This window comes from Pelobates fuscus, chromosome 1 (genome assembly GCF_036172605.1).
Source record: "Pelobates fuscus isolate aPelFus1 chromosome 1, aPelFus1.pri, whole genome shotgun sequence".
Lineage (NCBI taxonomy): Eukaryota > Metazoa > Chordata > Amphibia > Anura > Pelobatidae > Pelobates > Pelobates fuscus.
The window spans coordinates 418,202,730-418,221,568 of record NC_086317.1 but is presented as its reverse complement, the minus strand read 5'-3'; the positions used below and the strand labels follow the sequence as shown (position 1 = coordinate 418,221,568).

The 18,839-nt window shown below is 41.1% G+C and overlaps 1 protein-coding gene across 1 annotated transcript; it reads right to left on the bottom strand.

Annotated features, from left to right (window-relative positions):
• Positions 1 to 11,427: 11,427 nt before the first annotated feature.
• Positions 11,428 to 18,318, bottom strand: LOC134570137 (keratin, type II cytoskeletal I-like). The gene is made up of 10 exons (XM_063428485.1): positions 18,034 to 18,318; positions 17,597 to 18,000; positions 17,068 to 17,288; positions 16,798 to 16,858; positions 15,924 to 16,019; positions 14,492 to 14,656; positions 13,812 to 13,937; positions 13,349 to 13,569; positions 12,496 to 12,530; positions 11,428 to 12,406 (listed from the first exon to the last, which is right to left on the bottom strand). Exons 1-10 carry the CDS (start codon positions 18,236 to 18,238, stop codon positions 12,030 to 12,032), a joined length of 1,911 nt encoding a protein of 636 aa, XP_063284555.1. The 5' UTR covers positions 18,239 to 18,318; the 3' UTR covers positions 11,428 to 12,029.
• Positions 18,319 to 18,839: the final 521 nt, after the last annotated feature.

Here is an 18,839-nt window from a genome sequence, read left to right as displayed (position 1 = left end):
ATGGAGTGGGTTATAGTGACACAAAAGGTAAGGGTAGGGTAGAAAAGTAGGTTGCTAGGATAGTGTTCCTTGTGTGTCAATATGTCTGCCAGTATATATTTGTGTGTCAGTGTATGTGTGTGTCAGTATGTATCTGTGAATGTTTTAATATGGCTGTCTGTGTGTATGTGTCAGTATGTCAGTGTGATTGGGGGGTTGGGTGTAATTAGGGGGAGAGGGAGGATAGGGAGGGTCGCAGGGCCCAGGGGGCCCAACAAAATTCTTTGCCCATGGTCCTATTCATATTATAGACGGCCCTGCGTGGGATAGGCATAAGGCTATCCTAATTATAAGATAAGACCAGGGACCTAAGGAGAGTATTTAGAAAATTGGGCAGACTAGATGCGCCGAATGGTTCTTATCTGCCGTCACATTGTATGTTTCGATGTTTCTATGTTTCTAATGAGAATGTAAAGCATTGTAGTCAAACAACAGCTTGTAACCTGAAGACATAGCCAACCCTGCAATTGAGACTCGGGCATTCATTTTCAGACAAACACATTTTTGTCCACATTTTCGGCAACTCGTTCATCCAACCAAAAGATTTATTAAAATTACAAGGAAGTAGCTAACTGCTCTTGTAGCCCAGTTGCTAAACCAGAAAAAGGAGACCTGGCATAGGTCTCTCATGTCCTCATGGTGGGACAACTAATAAAATAGTTAACTGGGGTGGGACATAGTGTCCGCTCCATGCCCCCACCCATGGTCTGTGAGTGGACCTCCAGCCCCCATCTAGGGGGCTATTAAAAAATGAACAAGGTGACAGTAGGGAGCCCTACATTTTATGGGGGTTGGTGGATCTATTGTTCCCCCAGCACCCACCCATTGGCAGCAGGTAAATAATAAAGTGGGGCATGGACTTATTGCCAATCCCAGCCCACCTCCCACCAGTGGATCCACTACACATACACTGTATTCACTACACATTCTGCATCCACTACACACACACACACTCTCTACATCCACTATAAACACACTGCATTATATAGACACACACTCTGAAACCAGTCTATCCATATTACTTCCACTCTACCCACAGGCACTGCATCCTTGTGGGCAGACTCCTGGGTTATATAGAGGGCCCCAGAAATTCTGATGGCAGTACTGAACATGCTACTACTCTCCTCACCGCGAATAGGGACAGGATGAAGGATATAGCATCCCTTATTTACTAATACTACGTATTTTTTACTTAGTATTAATAAAGTTGTCTAAAAGACCAAAATTACGAAAAGGAGGGGCTTTTTGTAATTTTGGTCTTTCAGCTTCTTAGTAGATAGCTTCCTAATTCTTGAGGGATTGCCATAAGGATACCAAAAATAAGCTCTCTACTAAACAGATGCCTAATTTGGTACCCTTAAATATGGCAACTCCAAAACAGTAACAAGTTAGGGAGTTATCTACCAAACAGTTGCAAGGTGCAGCCGCAGCATGGATCGGAATTTCAATCTATTTTAGAAAAGGTCCAAGGTGCATTTTCATACCATTTGATTCATCATTCAAGTGAAAAGAATCAATAGAGGGGAAAAAGGAGGAACATTTAAAAGGAAATATATAGTTATATATTATAAATACATAGAATAGAAACAAAGAATTGTTTTTTTCACCACTCCTCTGTTTTTTCCTCTACTGGTCACTTCTCAATTGATCTGTGAAAAAAATTGACGCTTAGTGACTGACCCGTGACTATGTCCCCTAACCATCAATCATCTCTTTTTCCCATCACTCATCTCTTTTTTGAACTCGAATTAAATAACATGGCTTGTCCATTGCCATTTGGTTTGTTTCGTGATTCACCCATATGAAGATTCAAAATTATGAAATTCAGAAATCTGTTAAACTCTCTCGTTAAGGATGCTAAAATAATTCTCTGTGAATCTCATACAGATTGTAATGAGAATGCACCATTTAGAATTAAGAGGTTGGAGAAAAATCTACCTCACTTATTTGAAACACTTTGCCTCCATTGTTTTTATCTATAAATGACTGTCAACTGTGCTTTCCTGACAAAAAAATAATCACCAACAATCTTGACAGTTGAAATATCAATATAGCCTGCTTTATTTATGTGTATTATGCATAATAGTCTTAGTACATTGGAAAATAAATAATTTTTCTGACACTTTTTTTTAAATGCACTTTATTAAAGATTCGATTTTACAAATTGTAGCATATTTCTGCAGACACATCAGATGGATTAAAAAACAAAGAGAAACAATCTAGAACATTTTAATTACAATTAAAAAAATAACACAGTCCACAACCCATGGTATTATACAAAAGATTTAGCATTCAAATATAAGATTATTTAAGGTTAGCATTTATGTTCAGACATTTGTGAACTGAATAGATTCTTCACAGTGAAATACATTCAATTTGTCATATGTTGTCAGATACACGAAAAGTTTTTAAAAGAGCTTAGTGGTGTACTTGCAAAACCATCAATGGATTATTTAGCCAATCATTGTTAACCCCTTGAGGACGGTGGTGTCATACCTCCTCACGGCCTGTGCCGCTACGGTTCCGCCGTCCTGAGCGGTGGGTGGGGGCCGGGGGGGACAGTAGGTCCCCCCCTTATTGTTAATTTTAGGGCCCCGACCCACCGCTCAGGGGTGGGGGCCGGGGGGGACAGTAAGTCCCCCTTATTGTTAATTTTAGGGCCCCCACCCACCGCTCAGGGGTGGGGGCTGCGGGGGACAGTAGGTCCCCCCCTTATTGTTATTTTTAGGGCCCCCACCCACCGCTCAGGGGTGGGGGCCGGGGGGGACAGTAGGCACCCCCTTTATTGTCATTTTTAGGGCCCCCACCCACCTCTCAGGGGTGGGGGTTGGGAAGAACAGTAGGTCCCCCCCTTATTGTTATTTTTAGGTCCCCCACCCACCGCTCAGGGGTGGGGGCCAGGGGGAGGACAATAGGTCCCCCCCTCCTATTGGTATTTAGGGCCCCCACCCGGTCAAGTTAGTTCACGAAGCCGGACTTTTTTTCAAAGTTCATCCGAACCCGCCGGACCCGAACATCCAGGTGTCAGTGACTCTGCACCAGACTTCCCTCCAATTGATCAGAGTTAAAGGATTTCAAGTGGACTCATTACAATTACAGAGCCTCTAAAGAGTCCTGTATTGTTATTTGTTGTCACTACCTCCCCGCGTCGGGGGTCATTTGCGCGCCTGCTGCCTTCCTTGCATGTGGTAGCCATTTGTCAAAGTCTCTGTATGGAATCGAACCCTGATTCCCCGTTACCCGTGGTCACCATGGTAGGCACAGTCAATGGCATCGAAAGTTGATACGGATTGACATACGAATGCGTTGTCGCCTTCTTGTTGAGGAGCACATTGAAAAAGTGCTCTAGCATAACGAGCTGGGTGATCTCCTCTGGGAACTGGGAGTTAAGCCAGTTCTGGGTGGCCCTTGTGATGCCACAGTGTATACTCAGACATATCAGAGCTGCTGCAGAAAGTGCGGATCGTCTGTGCGCGCTTTTGGCGTTCTCACCCTGCTGCTGCTTGCCTGTCTGTGCTGCAGCGTAACTTCGGCCTTCCCGCTCACCGCCTCATGAGACTGTGCGAGCAGCAGCAGACAATGTGGAGTTTTAGATGCAGCACGCACGGGTCAGTCGCTCTGCGAACAGTTTTCTTTTTTTATATGTCCCAATATTTTGGGGGCTACCCCAATTAAAATAAAAAATATATATATATATATATAAAAACAGTGTTGGCTACCTCCTCCTCCTCCACCGTCGCTTCCACCTACACCGCCACGGTCACCGCTTCCTCAACCTATGGGTGACTTAGTATAAACTATGTACACAATAGCAGAGGCTTGTGAAGGCATTTTCTCCATGCATCAGGAGTTGAGCATTTCTCCATGCATTGGGACTGCAAGAAATGCACCGCAGGCCGCAAATGTTTCTTTTTTTGTATGTCCCAATATTTTGGGGGCTACCCCAATTAAAATAAAAAATATATATATATATAAACAGTGTTGGCTACCTCCTCCTCCTCCACCGCCGCTTACACCTACACTGCCACGGTCACCGCCTCCTCCTTAGTATAAACTATGTACATAATAGCAGAGAGGCCTTTTCTCCATGCATCAGGAGTTGAGCTCAGTTTAAATAATGAAAGAGAATACCCTGAATGTTATTTTAAGTGATTTCCCTATCCACATTGTTTGCAGGGCACTTGTCCTACGCTTACCCCCATTTTACTTCCTTTTGCAGCCCTTTAGCCCTTTCCAGGATGTTTCTAGAGGCATTTTTGTGGCCAAAAGTTCAGGTCCCCTTTGACTTCAATGGGGTTCGGGGTCAAGTTCAATCACGAACCTTGATTTTTTTTCAAAGTTTGTCCGAACCCGCTGGACCCGAACATCCAGGTGTCCGCTCAACTCTATTAGTGTCTCTTAAGTATTTCTTTCTTTTTACTTATATGACTTCTCTTTCTACTCTTTCTACTCTCTTGTTGATTTCTTTGATAGTTTCATTAAAATTATCTGGACTAGTGGTGTTACTTAATTTATCCGTCCATTTTTTAATATCTGTATCAATATTTTGTAAATGTTCCTCTCGTCTAGACACAATGTATCCCATTGCACTAAACGAGAATCCATCTAGCATTTTATTCCACCCTTCCATGAAATAAGGGCCTTCTCTATCAAAAACAAGGTCTTTATAAAACCTCATTCTACTGTTCCAATAGCCGTCCATATTTGGTGTTTTTTTTTCTGGAATTGCCCTGAGAGACACTCAAGGTTCATTCAAATGGTATTGGCATTTGGCTGGTAATCCATTCTTCATACTTGAATTTCATCTGACCAGCCAACCATAGCACTATGCAAAACTAAATTATCACATATTGAAAAAGAAGGGTTAGAAGCTTCCAAGTTCAGGGAATGTAGGGTTTCAAAATTATTTCTATATTTCTATATTGGGAGCCCTACATACAATATTTAGATACACCTACTGAAGCTCTTGTTCGACATATGTTTCTATTTCTAAATGGTATTCTTTAAGACTATTCCTTGTGAGACATCTGGTTTATTTAGATAATGAGGAATGATGGTAAATTTGTTAACACTTTTATTTGGCAACAGTTTAATTTTTATTTCTGAACTGGGGGTACTCTGTCACATGTAATAGCTTTTTTTTTTTGTATTGCTCCAAATATATTTATTTTGAATATGTTTATTTTTATCACATAAAGACATAGCAAACCTGCGATTAAGCGTGATGTTGCCTGCGCAGAGGCTCTTTATAAGATTAATTGCAGTGTTGCCTGCGCAGAGGCTCATTGTGCTGAAAAGTAATTAATTAATAAGCTGGTGCCTACGCAGAGGTCCAGTATGATTTTACAGGATGTCAATCATCGGCACTACCTAAGCATTTAAGTTCAGTGCTGTGTTCATGCGCTGCTGGTCACTTCTTGAGCCAATTTTTAGCCACATGTAATCAATTTTTCTTGCGTATTGAACGCAAACCTTAAATAACATTCATTAAGATCAAATAATATAAACTTAGCGATATCTAATGTAGTCACCACGTATACACTTCTTTTATCATATTCAGTTTTAGGCCAAGGTGCACCCATGTAAATATTCAGTATATAATGCCTCAATCAGGCGTATACCATTGCTAAATATACTGTAAATGTGAAAAGTTACTAAAAACAAAACAAAAAACAGACTATATATGTTTCACACGGGCTCAAATAATTGCTTAATCGTATGGTGCGGTAAGCATATATGGCTTATGAGGTAGTGCACCAGTCAGGCAATAGTAAATCATGTCTATTAGCATTATTACAATGTCTTATTAATTGCACCATAGGCATGCTATGAAATAAATGTATATAAATAAAAAAAATTAAAAAAATGTCAAACTTTTAACATAAGGGGCATATTCGTTTTTAAGCTGTGGTGAATTAATATTTAATGTAACAATCCGGTTATTAAGTATTAAGTATAGTATGCCTATTATGCAGCACTCAATTATTATGTATCAGCAATAAGTAGTATCAATCTTTGGCCCCTAGGGGCATTATAGCATGGACGGTGTATTCCTTTTGCATTGTAAGCTAACATGGTAATAAGGAACCAACATCAAATGTTCGAAATAAGTAAAAACTTAACATGCATAAAGAGTGTTTCTGAGATGAATTACCAGGGAACATCCCCTTCGTCTCGTCTGTCCTTTGTTGTATTCTCTGTTCTTTTCTTGGTACAGCTTTTAGGTGAAGTAAAACTTGTTACCAGAATTACTTAGGCAGGCTTATAACGTAGATATATAGGGCAATCAAAATGAACGTCAAAAAAGGAAAAAAGAGAAAGAAAAAGGGAGTGAATTCATAAAACCAAGGATTCTGTGGTAATCAGATTAGGGCTGTCCATGGCACAGCTACCGTGTGACCCCAGTGCGCCGGGTCTCCATCTGTCCTCCCCGTTCTGAATCAGTCCACCGCCAAGGCTTTTCGTGGCCCTGTGGGCAGTCAGAGGCAGAGACTGTTCACAAGACCCCCACACCTAGAGTCCGAGAACCATCCGCCCCTTGCACCTCCCCAGCACCTCTCAAGCCTCAGCGGAGTGTGTGCTCCCCTGTCCCTTCTGGGGTCAGCCACATACTTGGGGGGGGGTGCGCCTCCCCCAGCCACTGGTCCGCCAGAAAGGCCCACACCCCCCCGGTGCACCAGGCTCACAGCACCTGGGGCAGGGCCCACCGAGGATCACCACAGACTCGGCAGGTCAGGGCTTCCGCTCCTCCAGTGGGCAGGCAGTTGGGGGAATCAATCCGGGTGCCGGCAGCAACTCTAGCCACCCGTGCTGTCCAGGGCAACACCTCATCTTCCCCCGGGATCAGGCAAATGTGCGGTTGTGGTGAGTTTGGAGTGCAGCCGCACCTACGTCCTTATCCTCTGTAACTCCAGTGATTGCCCATGTCACCTTAGCAGGGCCGGACTGGCCCACCGGGATACCGGGAAATTTCCCGGTGGGCAGCGGCACCTGGGGCTGGGCTGACAGCCCCATTCAGTGATCAGGCTCCTGTGATCCCAGCCGGCCATGTGCGAGCTGTGCGGACGCACAGGACCCCATGGGAGCAGGGGGAGCCAGGCGGCTGGCACAGCTCACACATGGCCGGAGTCTAGTGTGCGGCGGGGGCGTGGCCTAGCGTGCGGCGGGGCGGGGCTTGCGGTGCGGCGGGGGCCTGGCTGACTGCAGCATGGGAAGCAGGAAGGAGTCCCTGCTTCCCCAACAACCAGCCTCCATGAGCTCCAAGGGATGTGGAGGTAAGAAGCAGGTCAGTGTGTCTGTGTGTGACTGCCTGTGTGTGTGACTGTGTGTGTGACTTTCTGCCGGTGTGTGTGACTGTCTGACTCTGTGTGTGACTGTGTGTGTGTGACTGTCTGTGTGACTGTCTGTGTGACTGTCTGCCTGTGTGTGTGACTGTGTGTGTGACTGTCTGCCTGTGTGTGTGACTGTCTGCCTGTGTGTGTGACTGTCTGTGTGACTGTCTGACTGTGTGTGTGACTGTGTGTGTGTGACTGTCTGTGTGACTGTCTGTGTGACTGTCTGCCTGTGTGTGTTACTGTCTGTGTGACTGTGTGTGTGTGTGACTGTCTGTGTGACTGTCTGACTGTGTGTGTGACTGTGTGTGTGACTGTCTGTGTGACTGTCTGCCTGTGTGTGTGACAGTCTGACTGCTGTCTGACTGTGTGTGTGTGACTGTGTGTTTGACTGTGTGTGTGACTGTCTGTGTGTGTGACTGTCTGCGTGTGTGACTGTCTGCGTGTGTGTGTGACTTTCTGTGTGTGACTGCCTGTGTGTGTGTGTCTGTCTGTGTGTGACTGTCTGCGTGTGTGTGTCTGTCTGCCTGTGTGTGTGTGACTGTCTGCCTGTGTGTGACTGTCTGCCTGTGTGTGTTACTGTCTGCGTGCGTGTGACTGTCTACCTGTGTGTGTGACGGTCTGCCTGTGTGTGTGACGGTCTGCCTGTCTCTGTATGTGTGGATGTTTGCCTCGGTGTCAGTGACTGTCTGCCTGTATCTGTATGTGTGGATGTTTGCCTCAGTGTCAGTGACTGTCTGCCTTTGTGTGTGTGCATCTGCTAGTGAGTGAGCAAGCGAGCATCTGTGTGTGTGTGCGCGCGCATCTGCTAGTGAGGGAACCTCTGTGTGTGTGCACCTGCTAGTGAGTTTGTGTGTGTCAGTGAGCTTGTCTGTAGGGAATCTGTGTGTTAGTGAGCTCTTCTGTAGGGTGCATGTGTGTGTCAATGGGCTTGTTTGTAGGGAGACTGTGTGTGCATCAGTGAGCTTGTCTGTAGTGAGCGTGTGTGTGTGACAGTGAGCTTGTCTGTAGTAAGCTTGTGTGTGTATCAGAGTTTGTCTGTACTAAATTTGTGTGTGTGCCAGTAACCTTGTCTGTGTGTGTCAATGAGATTGTCTGTCAATGAGCCTATTTGTGTGCATCAGTAAGATTGTCTGTGTCTGCATGTGCGTATTCTTTACTGTAGAATTTAATTACCCTGAAAGAACTAATATTTGGAATTAGAAGACGAAATGTATCAATATATATATATATATATATATATATATATGTAACGGATCACCTGGCACCCCGACTTGGTACCTCCGTTAATGGATGCTCCTAGTGCTTCCTGAGGACTCCAAGCACTCTGGCAGACACCACAATCACCGAATCCGAGAAACCTTTAAATTCTCCCAAGCATATGAATGCTGTAGACCATTGAATAGGAACCATACGAATAGGCTTGTACTCCTAGCAGTCAACTGGAACAGCATGCAATAAATCCTTCCCCCCAATAATGAGACGACACATCACTTTGAGGGTAAAACAGGAACTCTCGACTGGCTCATCCAGCCTGGCTTTTATTACAATAATCCACATACAGGCCACACCCAGGGGGAGGCATAAAATAACCAATCACATACATGGTTCAGCCCACACATCCCCTCCCCTCAGATAACATTAAACCCAATTATCCGGTACACTTTTCCAGCCAAGTTCTGGATGTACCCCAAAAACAGGGGGTACGCCTTTAAATCCAGCATTGCTGGATAGCCCTTATTCAGGGGGACAACATATCCAAAATTCAAGTCATTCGGATGAACAGTTCGGGAGATATGAGGTTCCAAAGATTTGACCGACCGCATGGGTAAAGTATCCGAAAACAGTTCCATGCATTTTGGCCCTGCGGTCGGTCACAAACAAGGGAATGAAAACAGACGAATTGCCTGTGTTATAGAGCCTGGAGAGGGTTTGAATGAATTCCCTTGTTTGTGGGGTTCTTTCTACCGAACGGCGGGTCATTCGGTAGTTTCTATACGAATTTCTGGAAGTATGGAGGTCTCAGCGGTGTTTGCCTAGTCAAGTGTCCGATTTTAGTTCCAGACACTCGACGGCAAAACACCGCTGTTCGGTAGTTTAAGATGGCCGCCGCCACGTGTTTGTTTCCCGAATGGCGGCCACCCAGAGGACAAAGAATACATTACACTGATTGCCAATTACCCGTTTGCAACATTGTGGCAAACTGTAATAGGAGGCACACTTATTCCTGGGTGGTCTGGTTGTTCGGTAGAATCACTCAATATAATGAATGGAGTGATTCTACCGAACAACCAGCTGAATGCTGCATACATATCCCAGGTTAAACTCAACACATAAATACATATGTAATATTAAAGGCAGTATACTGGAATATGCTCCACAGTCTTAAAGGGACAGTAGTCCCAAAAGTCCCAATATGTCCATCGCTGATTTTAAAGATCAACGTTTCAGTCCCTCTTGTGGACTTTCATCATGATCCTGATGAAAGTCCACAAAAGGGGATGAAACGTTGATCTTCTCTTAAATATTTCAATAAAAGTTACGTTTTAAGGAAATCTGAGAGTGCAGCCAACTATTTCAATTGCCTATATATATATATATATATATGTATATATATATATATATATACACACACACACACCCGACATAGCACATTGACTTATGGGGCTGGCATAGATTTTTTTCCAGGGCTGCTTCGTATCCCCAGTCCGGCCCTGCACCTTAGTCCCTGTCTGGGGGCCTCCTCACGTCTCTTCAGCCCCGTTTGCTGGCGGGCTCCTTTTCAGCAGCCTTTGCCAGTCCAGGAGGATGGCCTGGGCCCAGCACAGAGCTTTCGTCTCGGCCTGTGTCTCCTCCATGAGGCCGGGATTATCCCCACCTCCCTGGGGGGGGGGAGCGGGGCCGTGCCCCGAGCCAGCAGCATCTGCCACTGTTTCCTGGCGTGGGGGATCAGCATGTATACTGACCAACTCGTGGTCGTCCGAGTCTGGTCTTGCGGCCGTGGGTAGGCCGTGAAAGTCATTTGTGGTGCTTCCAGACTGCTTTTGGGTTCCGTTTGGCAGCATCTTAAAGCTGGCGGTATCCTCCACCTTGTTTCAGCGGGTAATCAGGTCTTTGTGCCTTCTGTGGTCATTTCAAAGCCTTGTTTTGTTTGTTTAGGCCTGCAGTCACATTAGTTTGCTGCCCGGCCCTGCCCCCCCCCCCATGTAATAGCTTTTGATTATTATATATAATTGAATGTTAAATTGATCAGTTCCATTTAGTTGTTTTTGTTTGTTTCTTTCTTTCTTTCTTTAAATGACTTTGACCTTGGCAAAAATTCCTCGATTGTTTGATTATGTAACACTGGCATCAGATGTTTTCTCTAATTTGTTTAGAATCCAATAACATGTCTGAATTAAAATACTTATCACGAATACCCTTCATTGTTACATAGGTTAATAATAATATAGGAAGAAAAAAAGACTAACGTGCATCAAGCTCAGCCTTTCATTTATCTATATTACTGCTGGTGATCCAAAAGAAGAGGAACAACCCAATTTGAAGCAATTTCCAATGCTGTCACAAATTGTGGGGAAAATCCTTCTTGACTGCACTCATATTTCACCTTGGTTTAGCAAGTATTTACCCCACATGTCAAAGGGACACTATAGGGACCCAAACCACTTCAGCTCATTGAAGTGGTCTGGGTGAAATGTCCCAGGCACCTTATTCTTGCAATTGTAAGTATTGCAGTTTTTTACAAACTGCAATAATTACTTTACAGGGTTAACTTCAACTCTAGTGGCTGTCTACCAAACAGCCACTAGAGGGACTTCTGTGTGTTTTTATTTCTTTAATGCATTTTATTCAGCCTATAGTATTATTTTATGCATTCAGTTTCTTTCCTTTAAAATGAAAATTATGGGAATTACTTTATTTTTTAAATGCAATGCTGAAAATAGTTTGATCTCATGGTCATTCAAGAAGTCAAACTTCACTCACACCTACAAACTGTATATTATCTAGGCAACATAAAACACATCAACACATTATCAAAAAATGTATCAACACCAAATAAGATCCACATGCTCTTTATTAAAGTTTTACAGAAAAGTCAAGAATTTGTAGCCTGGAGCTGAAAGACCCCAAAATGCATCAGAAGTGTTTTATATACATAACACCAAGGATCCCTCCCTCCCAAAAATTCAAAAAATAAAGACAAGCAGGGAAAATAAGACACATGGCTGTTAACACCCGCAGAACATTCACTGCATAAAGGGCACCACTTTCCAGTGGTGCATTATTAAGACAATTTATCAGAGTTGAAGAGCTTTATTTCTCTGGCATTAAAGCTACCTAGTCCATGATGTCTTTACACAAATCCCCCAGTATGTTGTCGGAATATCATAGTTCATTCATACACAGTGCATACACTAGGCTATTGCTGTTACTTACAGAATAGATATAACAATATGAATCTTGGTATTATTTCTAATCTTTGACATGTCATTTGCAGTGTCACGGTGTACTGTAAAATGGTATTACTGCATTCTAACCAAGGGTTTACTGGTAAAATATAAACAGGATGATATATTTAAATGGAATAGTCAAACTTGACCAATTTGGGGCTTAATGAAAAAGGTATAGTGAGGTTAGACTTTGACGACTATAGCTGTGTTAATAGGTCTTCTTTGTTGTGGATGTTGTATGTGCAACTGCTACTGAGCTTCTGCTTCCTGAGCTATACCCTCCTCCACCTGAGTTATACCCTCCTCCTCCTCCTCCACCTGAGCTATACCCTCCTCCTCCTGAGCTGTATCCTCCTCCACCTGAGCTATTTCCACCGCCGCCTGAATATCCTCCTCCACCTGAATGTCCACCTCCTCCCCCAGAGATATACCCTCCTCCTGAGCCATATCCTCCAATTCCTCCTCCTCCTCCACCGCCACCAAATCCATATCCTCCTCCACCACCAGATCCATAGCTTCCTCCGCCACCAGCTCCTCCTCCTCCTGCTCCACCAGCAAAAGTGGATGAACTTCCGCTGACCACAGCTAAAATGAAGAAAACACTTATTAGCTTCAATTACACATAAGTTTAGATCAACTATACATGTTTATTCTCATTATATATGTTAACTTACAGACGCTGACATTGCTGACAATCTGTCCAGACATTCTGTAAAAGAATAATAAGAAAATATCAGGAATACTTCAACAACAAGCCAAACTGCATTATTCAAATGTAAAGAAGGTTTTTCTTTTATTTAGATACAATTTCACACATAGCATCAGGTGAACCCTTGGGTAATGTGCACCCTGGTCCTTTAAAGATTCTATATCTTTTTTGAGCTTCCTCCATTTGTTTTCTGTGAAGTCCTATTGTGTGACAGCTGTTAGTTCGGACAATATTTGTCAATGTGTTTTTATTATATGGTGATATTGTGGTTTTTCCAGAAAATGGATTTTAAATTTGAAGGCCAACTGGTCAGACTTCCGTGCATGGTATAAAGGCTGCCTTTCTCTAAATAAAAGTAATCTATAGTTCAAGTAAAATGCTTAAACTGAATTAATGTAAGACTTTATATTATGCGTTGCTAAGTCCATGATCTTTCTAACACTACTGAAAAGCAAAAATCTCATTGGTCTTGATGGACATTCCTATAAAATTAAGGCCTCGATTTAAGATTGTTGGATACATTTTCCAAATCAGTTAACATTTTTTTGAAATGTTTATTAAAAAAATGATTTAATTTTAAAAAAATATTCTGATAGTTATTTATATCCCTTTTTTTATGTATAGTACATATCAAAAGTGTATCCAAAAATATGTAATCACTTGAAAAGCTTGTCCAACAATATTAAATGTAGGCTCAAATCAACATTTTTTTCAGTAGACAATGTGACATGGATTGCAAGGGTAGTTATTGTAATATTTCTTTAAATTATAGGAAAAATAATTGAAAACTATGTATTTGATCGTTTCCCTTTACTCACCTCCCCTCCTCTCCTTCCAGTAGTTTCCTGTAGGTAGCAATTTCAATATCAAGAGCCAGTTTAACGGCCATGAGTTCCTGGCATTCACGTAGCTGGCGAGCCAATTCTTCCTTGGCCTTCTGCAGAGCAGCTTCCAAGTCAGTCAATTTCTTACTAGCATCTTTCAGAGCACTTTCCCCACGTTTCTCTGCGTCAGCAATTTCCTTCTGGATAGCTGCAATCTGTGTATAGACAATTGTTGGTTTTTTTTTTTATTTATTTCTTTACAGACATCAAAACATGTCTATCAGAATCTGTGACTTTTTCTGTACAAGTCTGGAACGGACAATATATTTCTTTCAATTCTCAAAGTTATGCAATTTTTTTTATGCCCATTAGAAATTACTGTGGTTATAACCATAAAAAAAAAAAAACAACTATCCTTATGTATATTGTACATGCAAGAGATGGATTGAATACCTACCTGTTTCCTTACAGCCTCGATTTCCGCTTTTAGTCTCTGGATTGCGCGGTTCAATTCTGCAGTCTCGTTCTTAGAGCTCTTTAGATTATCACCATATCGTCCTGCTTCTACTTGAAGCTGTTGGTACTACAAAGCAGATAGAATGTTCAACATTTTCTGTATAATGCTGCACAAATAAAATCACTAGTGAATGTGAAGCAAATCATAAGAATATTAGGTGCTTCTGCCTTTCTATCTTTGGTTTGATCAAGATAGGTGAAAATAAACACAGTATCTAATTAAATAAACACAGTATCTAATTAAATAAACACATTATCTAATTGTGCTAAAGGTTTCTAAAATATAGTTATATTTATAAACCTATAGGTATACTGTATATGTACCAATTTGCATACATTTCATATACTTGTCTATACTCTATTAGTGGCCTCAATAGGTTTTGTACACCACTGCTTTCTTGAATGTAATCAGCTGTATCTTTTGTAAAAGTTAAAATCAATTTCTTGTCTCAGATAAAGTGTTTGTACTGAAAGATACACTAATTGACCTTGGCCGTACCTCTTTATGCTCATAAACTCTTTTTAGGTTTCAACATGTATTATGAATAAATTATTAGAGATTAAAGGGTGTTGCCTATTTGTACATTTTAATGAGATTACAGGTGTAACAATTGTGCTTACCTTGTAATCAAACGCTGCCTCTGCCTCTGCCTTACTCCTATCTGCAAGCTCTTGGAATTGGGCTTTCAGTTGCCTGATAAGATCATCTGTGTTGAAATCGCGGTTGTTGTCCATAGACAGGATGACTGAAGTATCTGTGGTTTGTCCTTGAGTTCCTGACAATTCCTGTAAATAAGAATTATCGTTATTAATTCACTACAAAAAATTACTATCTAAATTAAAATGTTGTTTGTCAGTGGAAAACATTTACTTAGTGATCTAATAAGCCCATTAAAAAAAAATATGTTGTTTAAACAAATTTGTTTTCCTATTAGTTTTGAATCTTGAAAACCTAATACGATCTTTTTAATTATAACAGCATTTAAAATGAACCTATCATGACAGATAAAAGCTTGCAATTTTTTAACCATCTGACTTGAGTCATGTTATATGATTAAGCTTTTCTTCCCTTCATTTGGTTAAAACTCATATTTTAACTTATTTCCAATACCCCTGTCTCCTGCTGAAAGCATCATTCATGTTAGTGGCTGTTACACTTGCAATAAGACATGCATTTCCTGTATACCGCTGTTTGGGAAGCACACACTTGAGTCCCATAACAAGTCCCAAACAATTTATGTTTGCTGTGTGTAAGTAAAACAGATATTTTCTCTCTCCATTATCACGCTGCCTGCCCAAAGCAGTTTCATTAAGTTATTATGGCTGTTTTTCTCCTCTCTCCACTCTTGCTTCTTGTGCTGCTCTGACACAGAGCTCCCTCTCCCCTTTACAGGCAGTACTTTACGTTAGGTTGAATTCAACCAGAAGGCATGCCCAGAGGAAGGTTTCCCTGGTAACAGACATGCAATGCACAACCTTCTTATCTCTGTGTCGATTGGCACAGACTTTACTGACTGAGTGTAGGGAGAAGGGCTGGTTTTTAACCTCTGCTTTTAGAGAAATCTGGACATTTGCTAGCAATTTGCTAGTCCAATGTAGAGATGAAATTTGATTCTCTGTCATTTCAGATTAAGTTTTGTTGTCACAACAGGTACCCTTTAATCCAGCAAAGTAAATGGAATATAATTTTTAACCCTTGTATCAATATCAGGCTTTCATGAATTTGAGTAAAGGAATAACAATTTACAATGTATCAGTTAGTAATATGTCTAGTTGAAAGGAATATTCACCAAAACCACTATAGTTGTTGTGGTTATGGTGCTTATAATGTTCTATTAAAGTACTATAACTATTACAGCTCAAATAATTGATACAAAAAATAATCAAATCACACATTACTATTAAATCTGTGTTTTCTGTTTAAAAATTTACATGGAATTAATAAAGGCCTGTGAAACATGACATGGGAAACAGTATCACAAACACACACTTTTTTTTGTTTCCTATTTCTCCCCAAATAATACATGCCCATATTGATTACACTAATTCTTACAGCATCATATAGTCTCCTCAGGAATTCAATTTCACTGTTTAAAAGATCCACATTGGTCTCCAGCTGTACCTTTTTCATGTATGCACCATCTACATCCTGTAAGAACAATAGAAATGGAAATCATGATTAGTATAGTGGTTTTCACAGTATTGCAAATTGCTATTAAGTGTAATAAATTATTAAGTATTTTTTTCATTGTTGCTAATCAGAGGTCTAGGGCAGGAAAAGGCAAGTACCTCAAATATATTTATTTATATGGTTAGGAGAGCAAATTCATCTTTTTGGTAGTTACAGGAATCATATAAGGAACATGTAGCCAATCCAAGGCATCCCCATAGCGAAGCATTGGATGTTACCATGCATGTGCAGAAACTGTGAAAATCAGCATCTCCTCATAAAGATGCATAGACTCAATGAATATTTAAGGTGGAATGTATGGCAACTCCATGCAGAGCATGGAGGCATCAAATGTCAGTCATTCAAATATTGCAGGATTGGAACCAGGAAGCCCCTCTAGTGGCTGCCACTTGAAGTGGCATTAGGCTAATCTAAAAACTACTTTTTCTCAGAAAAGCCAGTATTTACACTGCAGAGGCAGCCTATTTGCATAGAAGACCACTACATTAAGCTGTATAGGTTCTGGTGCATGGAGTGTCCCTTTAAGTGCCCGATGCATTAGGTCCATCACTTATCACTAAGGTACATTTTAATTTTGATATAACAGGCACATCATCCATCATAAAGATATACAACACAATAAGCTGCAATATGTAACAGTAATAATTGTTAATTACAGATTTATATCTTGATCGATTTATATATACATGTACTATTGGTTTCCTACTTGTTCAAATGTAATTGTACAGTGTCTCACCTTCTTAAGCACCACAAAATCATTTTCTGCTTTAGTTCGTTTATTAATTTCATCTTCATATCTGTATAGAGAAAAAACATGATTTTACAATGCAGATTTGTTGATGGTGTTTGGGTTACATACATTTCTAAAACAAAATAGAACTGATGATGTATGTACATAAGAACATATGGGATCAAACTGGCATATCATAATTAAAACACAGATAAGATTTATAAATATATATATATATATTTTTCAACGGATTAGTGAGTTTCATAAAACACATACTTTTTCTTGAAGTCTTCTACTTGGTCTTGCATATTCTTTAATTCATTGCTTAAACGCCCCTTGTCGCCTAGTATGCTGTCAAGCCGCCTCCGCAGATTGCTTATGTAGGCTTCAAAAATTGGCTCTAGGTTGAGTTTCTGTGAGCCACCTTTCTGCCCTTGCTCTTGTAAAAGGCTCCATTTTGTCTCTAGCACTTTGTTCTGCTGTTCCAGGAATCTAACCTGTAATGAGTCATGACATATTTTACTAAAACAGACAGAAAAGCACTACAAAAATGTGATCATAAAATACATTTAAAAGTGAAATAGATTTGGCTCTTACTAATTCAGTACTATAGTATATGTGTTTTATTTACATAAATGTTCAAGACTGGACAAGCTATAAAGCACATTATCAAACATGAAAGAAGTTCAGCAGACTTCCCTATGGTAAATAAGATCAAAATCAAACTACCAATTCTTTGTCTTGAAAAAATATAAGATAATCCCATACATTATTTTTCCAACAAATGTATTATGTCCAGTCTTACCTTGTCAATGAAAGTAGCAAATTTGTTGTTGAGTACTTTGATTTGTTCTTTTTCTTCTGTTTTATTCTTTGAGATGGCTGGGTCGAGGTCAACATTCAATGGTTGTAAAAGACTTTGGTTAATTGTGACCTCCTGAATTCCACCAGGTGGGCAAACTGGAAAGCCAGGGTCACCTCCAGGGCCGCCCCATCCACCTTGCCCACCAAAACCACCACCACCAAATCCTTCTGCTCCTCCACCACTTCCAATACCTCCACCAAATCCCCCTGCACCACCACCATATCCTCCTGCTCCTCCACCACCTCCACCATATCCCCCTGCTCCTCCACCACCTCCACCATATCCTCCACCACCTCCACCATATCCACCTCCACCATATCCCCCTGCTACTCCACCACCATATCCTCCTCCATGTTGTCCTCCTCCACAACGAATACCTCCCCCAACTCGAACACTGGTTGCACTAATTGAGGTTTTCATCCTCCCACCAAAATTGTGTAGACTTTGTCCTCCAAAGTTGCCACCCGATTTAGACCCTACACTTATCCTTCCACCTCCACCTCCACCAACTGAGAGGGAGCTAAAGCCTTTGCCACCTCCCCTGACACCACCACCACCAAAACTTCTCCTACTATATGCCATGGTGTTCTCTGAAAACTAGTTTAAAGGGGAATAATGAAAGCTTTGTAAAGGAACAGAAGCGACGAAGGAATCTGTGCCCCTTTGCTCAGAGGCAGAAGAAAGTCTCCCTTTTTATCTGATTGAAAACATGGGCTTGGTTGCATGGGTGTCAGAAGACCAGCTTACTGCAATAGTGGGTTTGGCAAAGCTGGCAGCTACCCATAAATTTGCTAAACCGATCACACCTATGGGAAATTATTGCTTTGTTTGCAGTACTCAACTTCTAAATGTTTTTCAATGAGCCAAAGTGATGAAGCAAAATGATCACTGCATCTAAATGAGATATTCTTTCGATTTATTTCAAAATACTACACCTAAAATGAACCCTTTAGGCTTTCTCACTAAAATATTTTCATGATCATTAGGGTACTGTCAAATTTGAGAAACAATCTCTACTTTCAAGTGCATGTAATGATGATATTAATATGTAAACTGCATGTGCTTGAGATGTTTTGATAAGCAGAGATTTAGTGTTTGCAGTTTACCTTGACTGATATAATCAATGACAAGACATCTTTATACAATTTGTACTAGAATTCCATCATACTCTGGTATAAAGCCA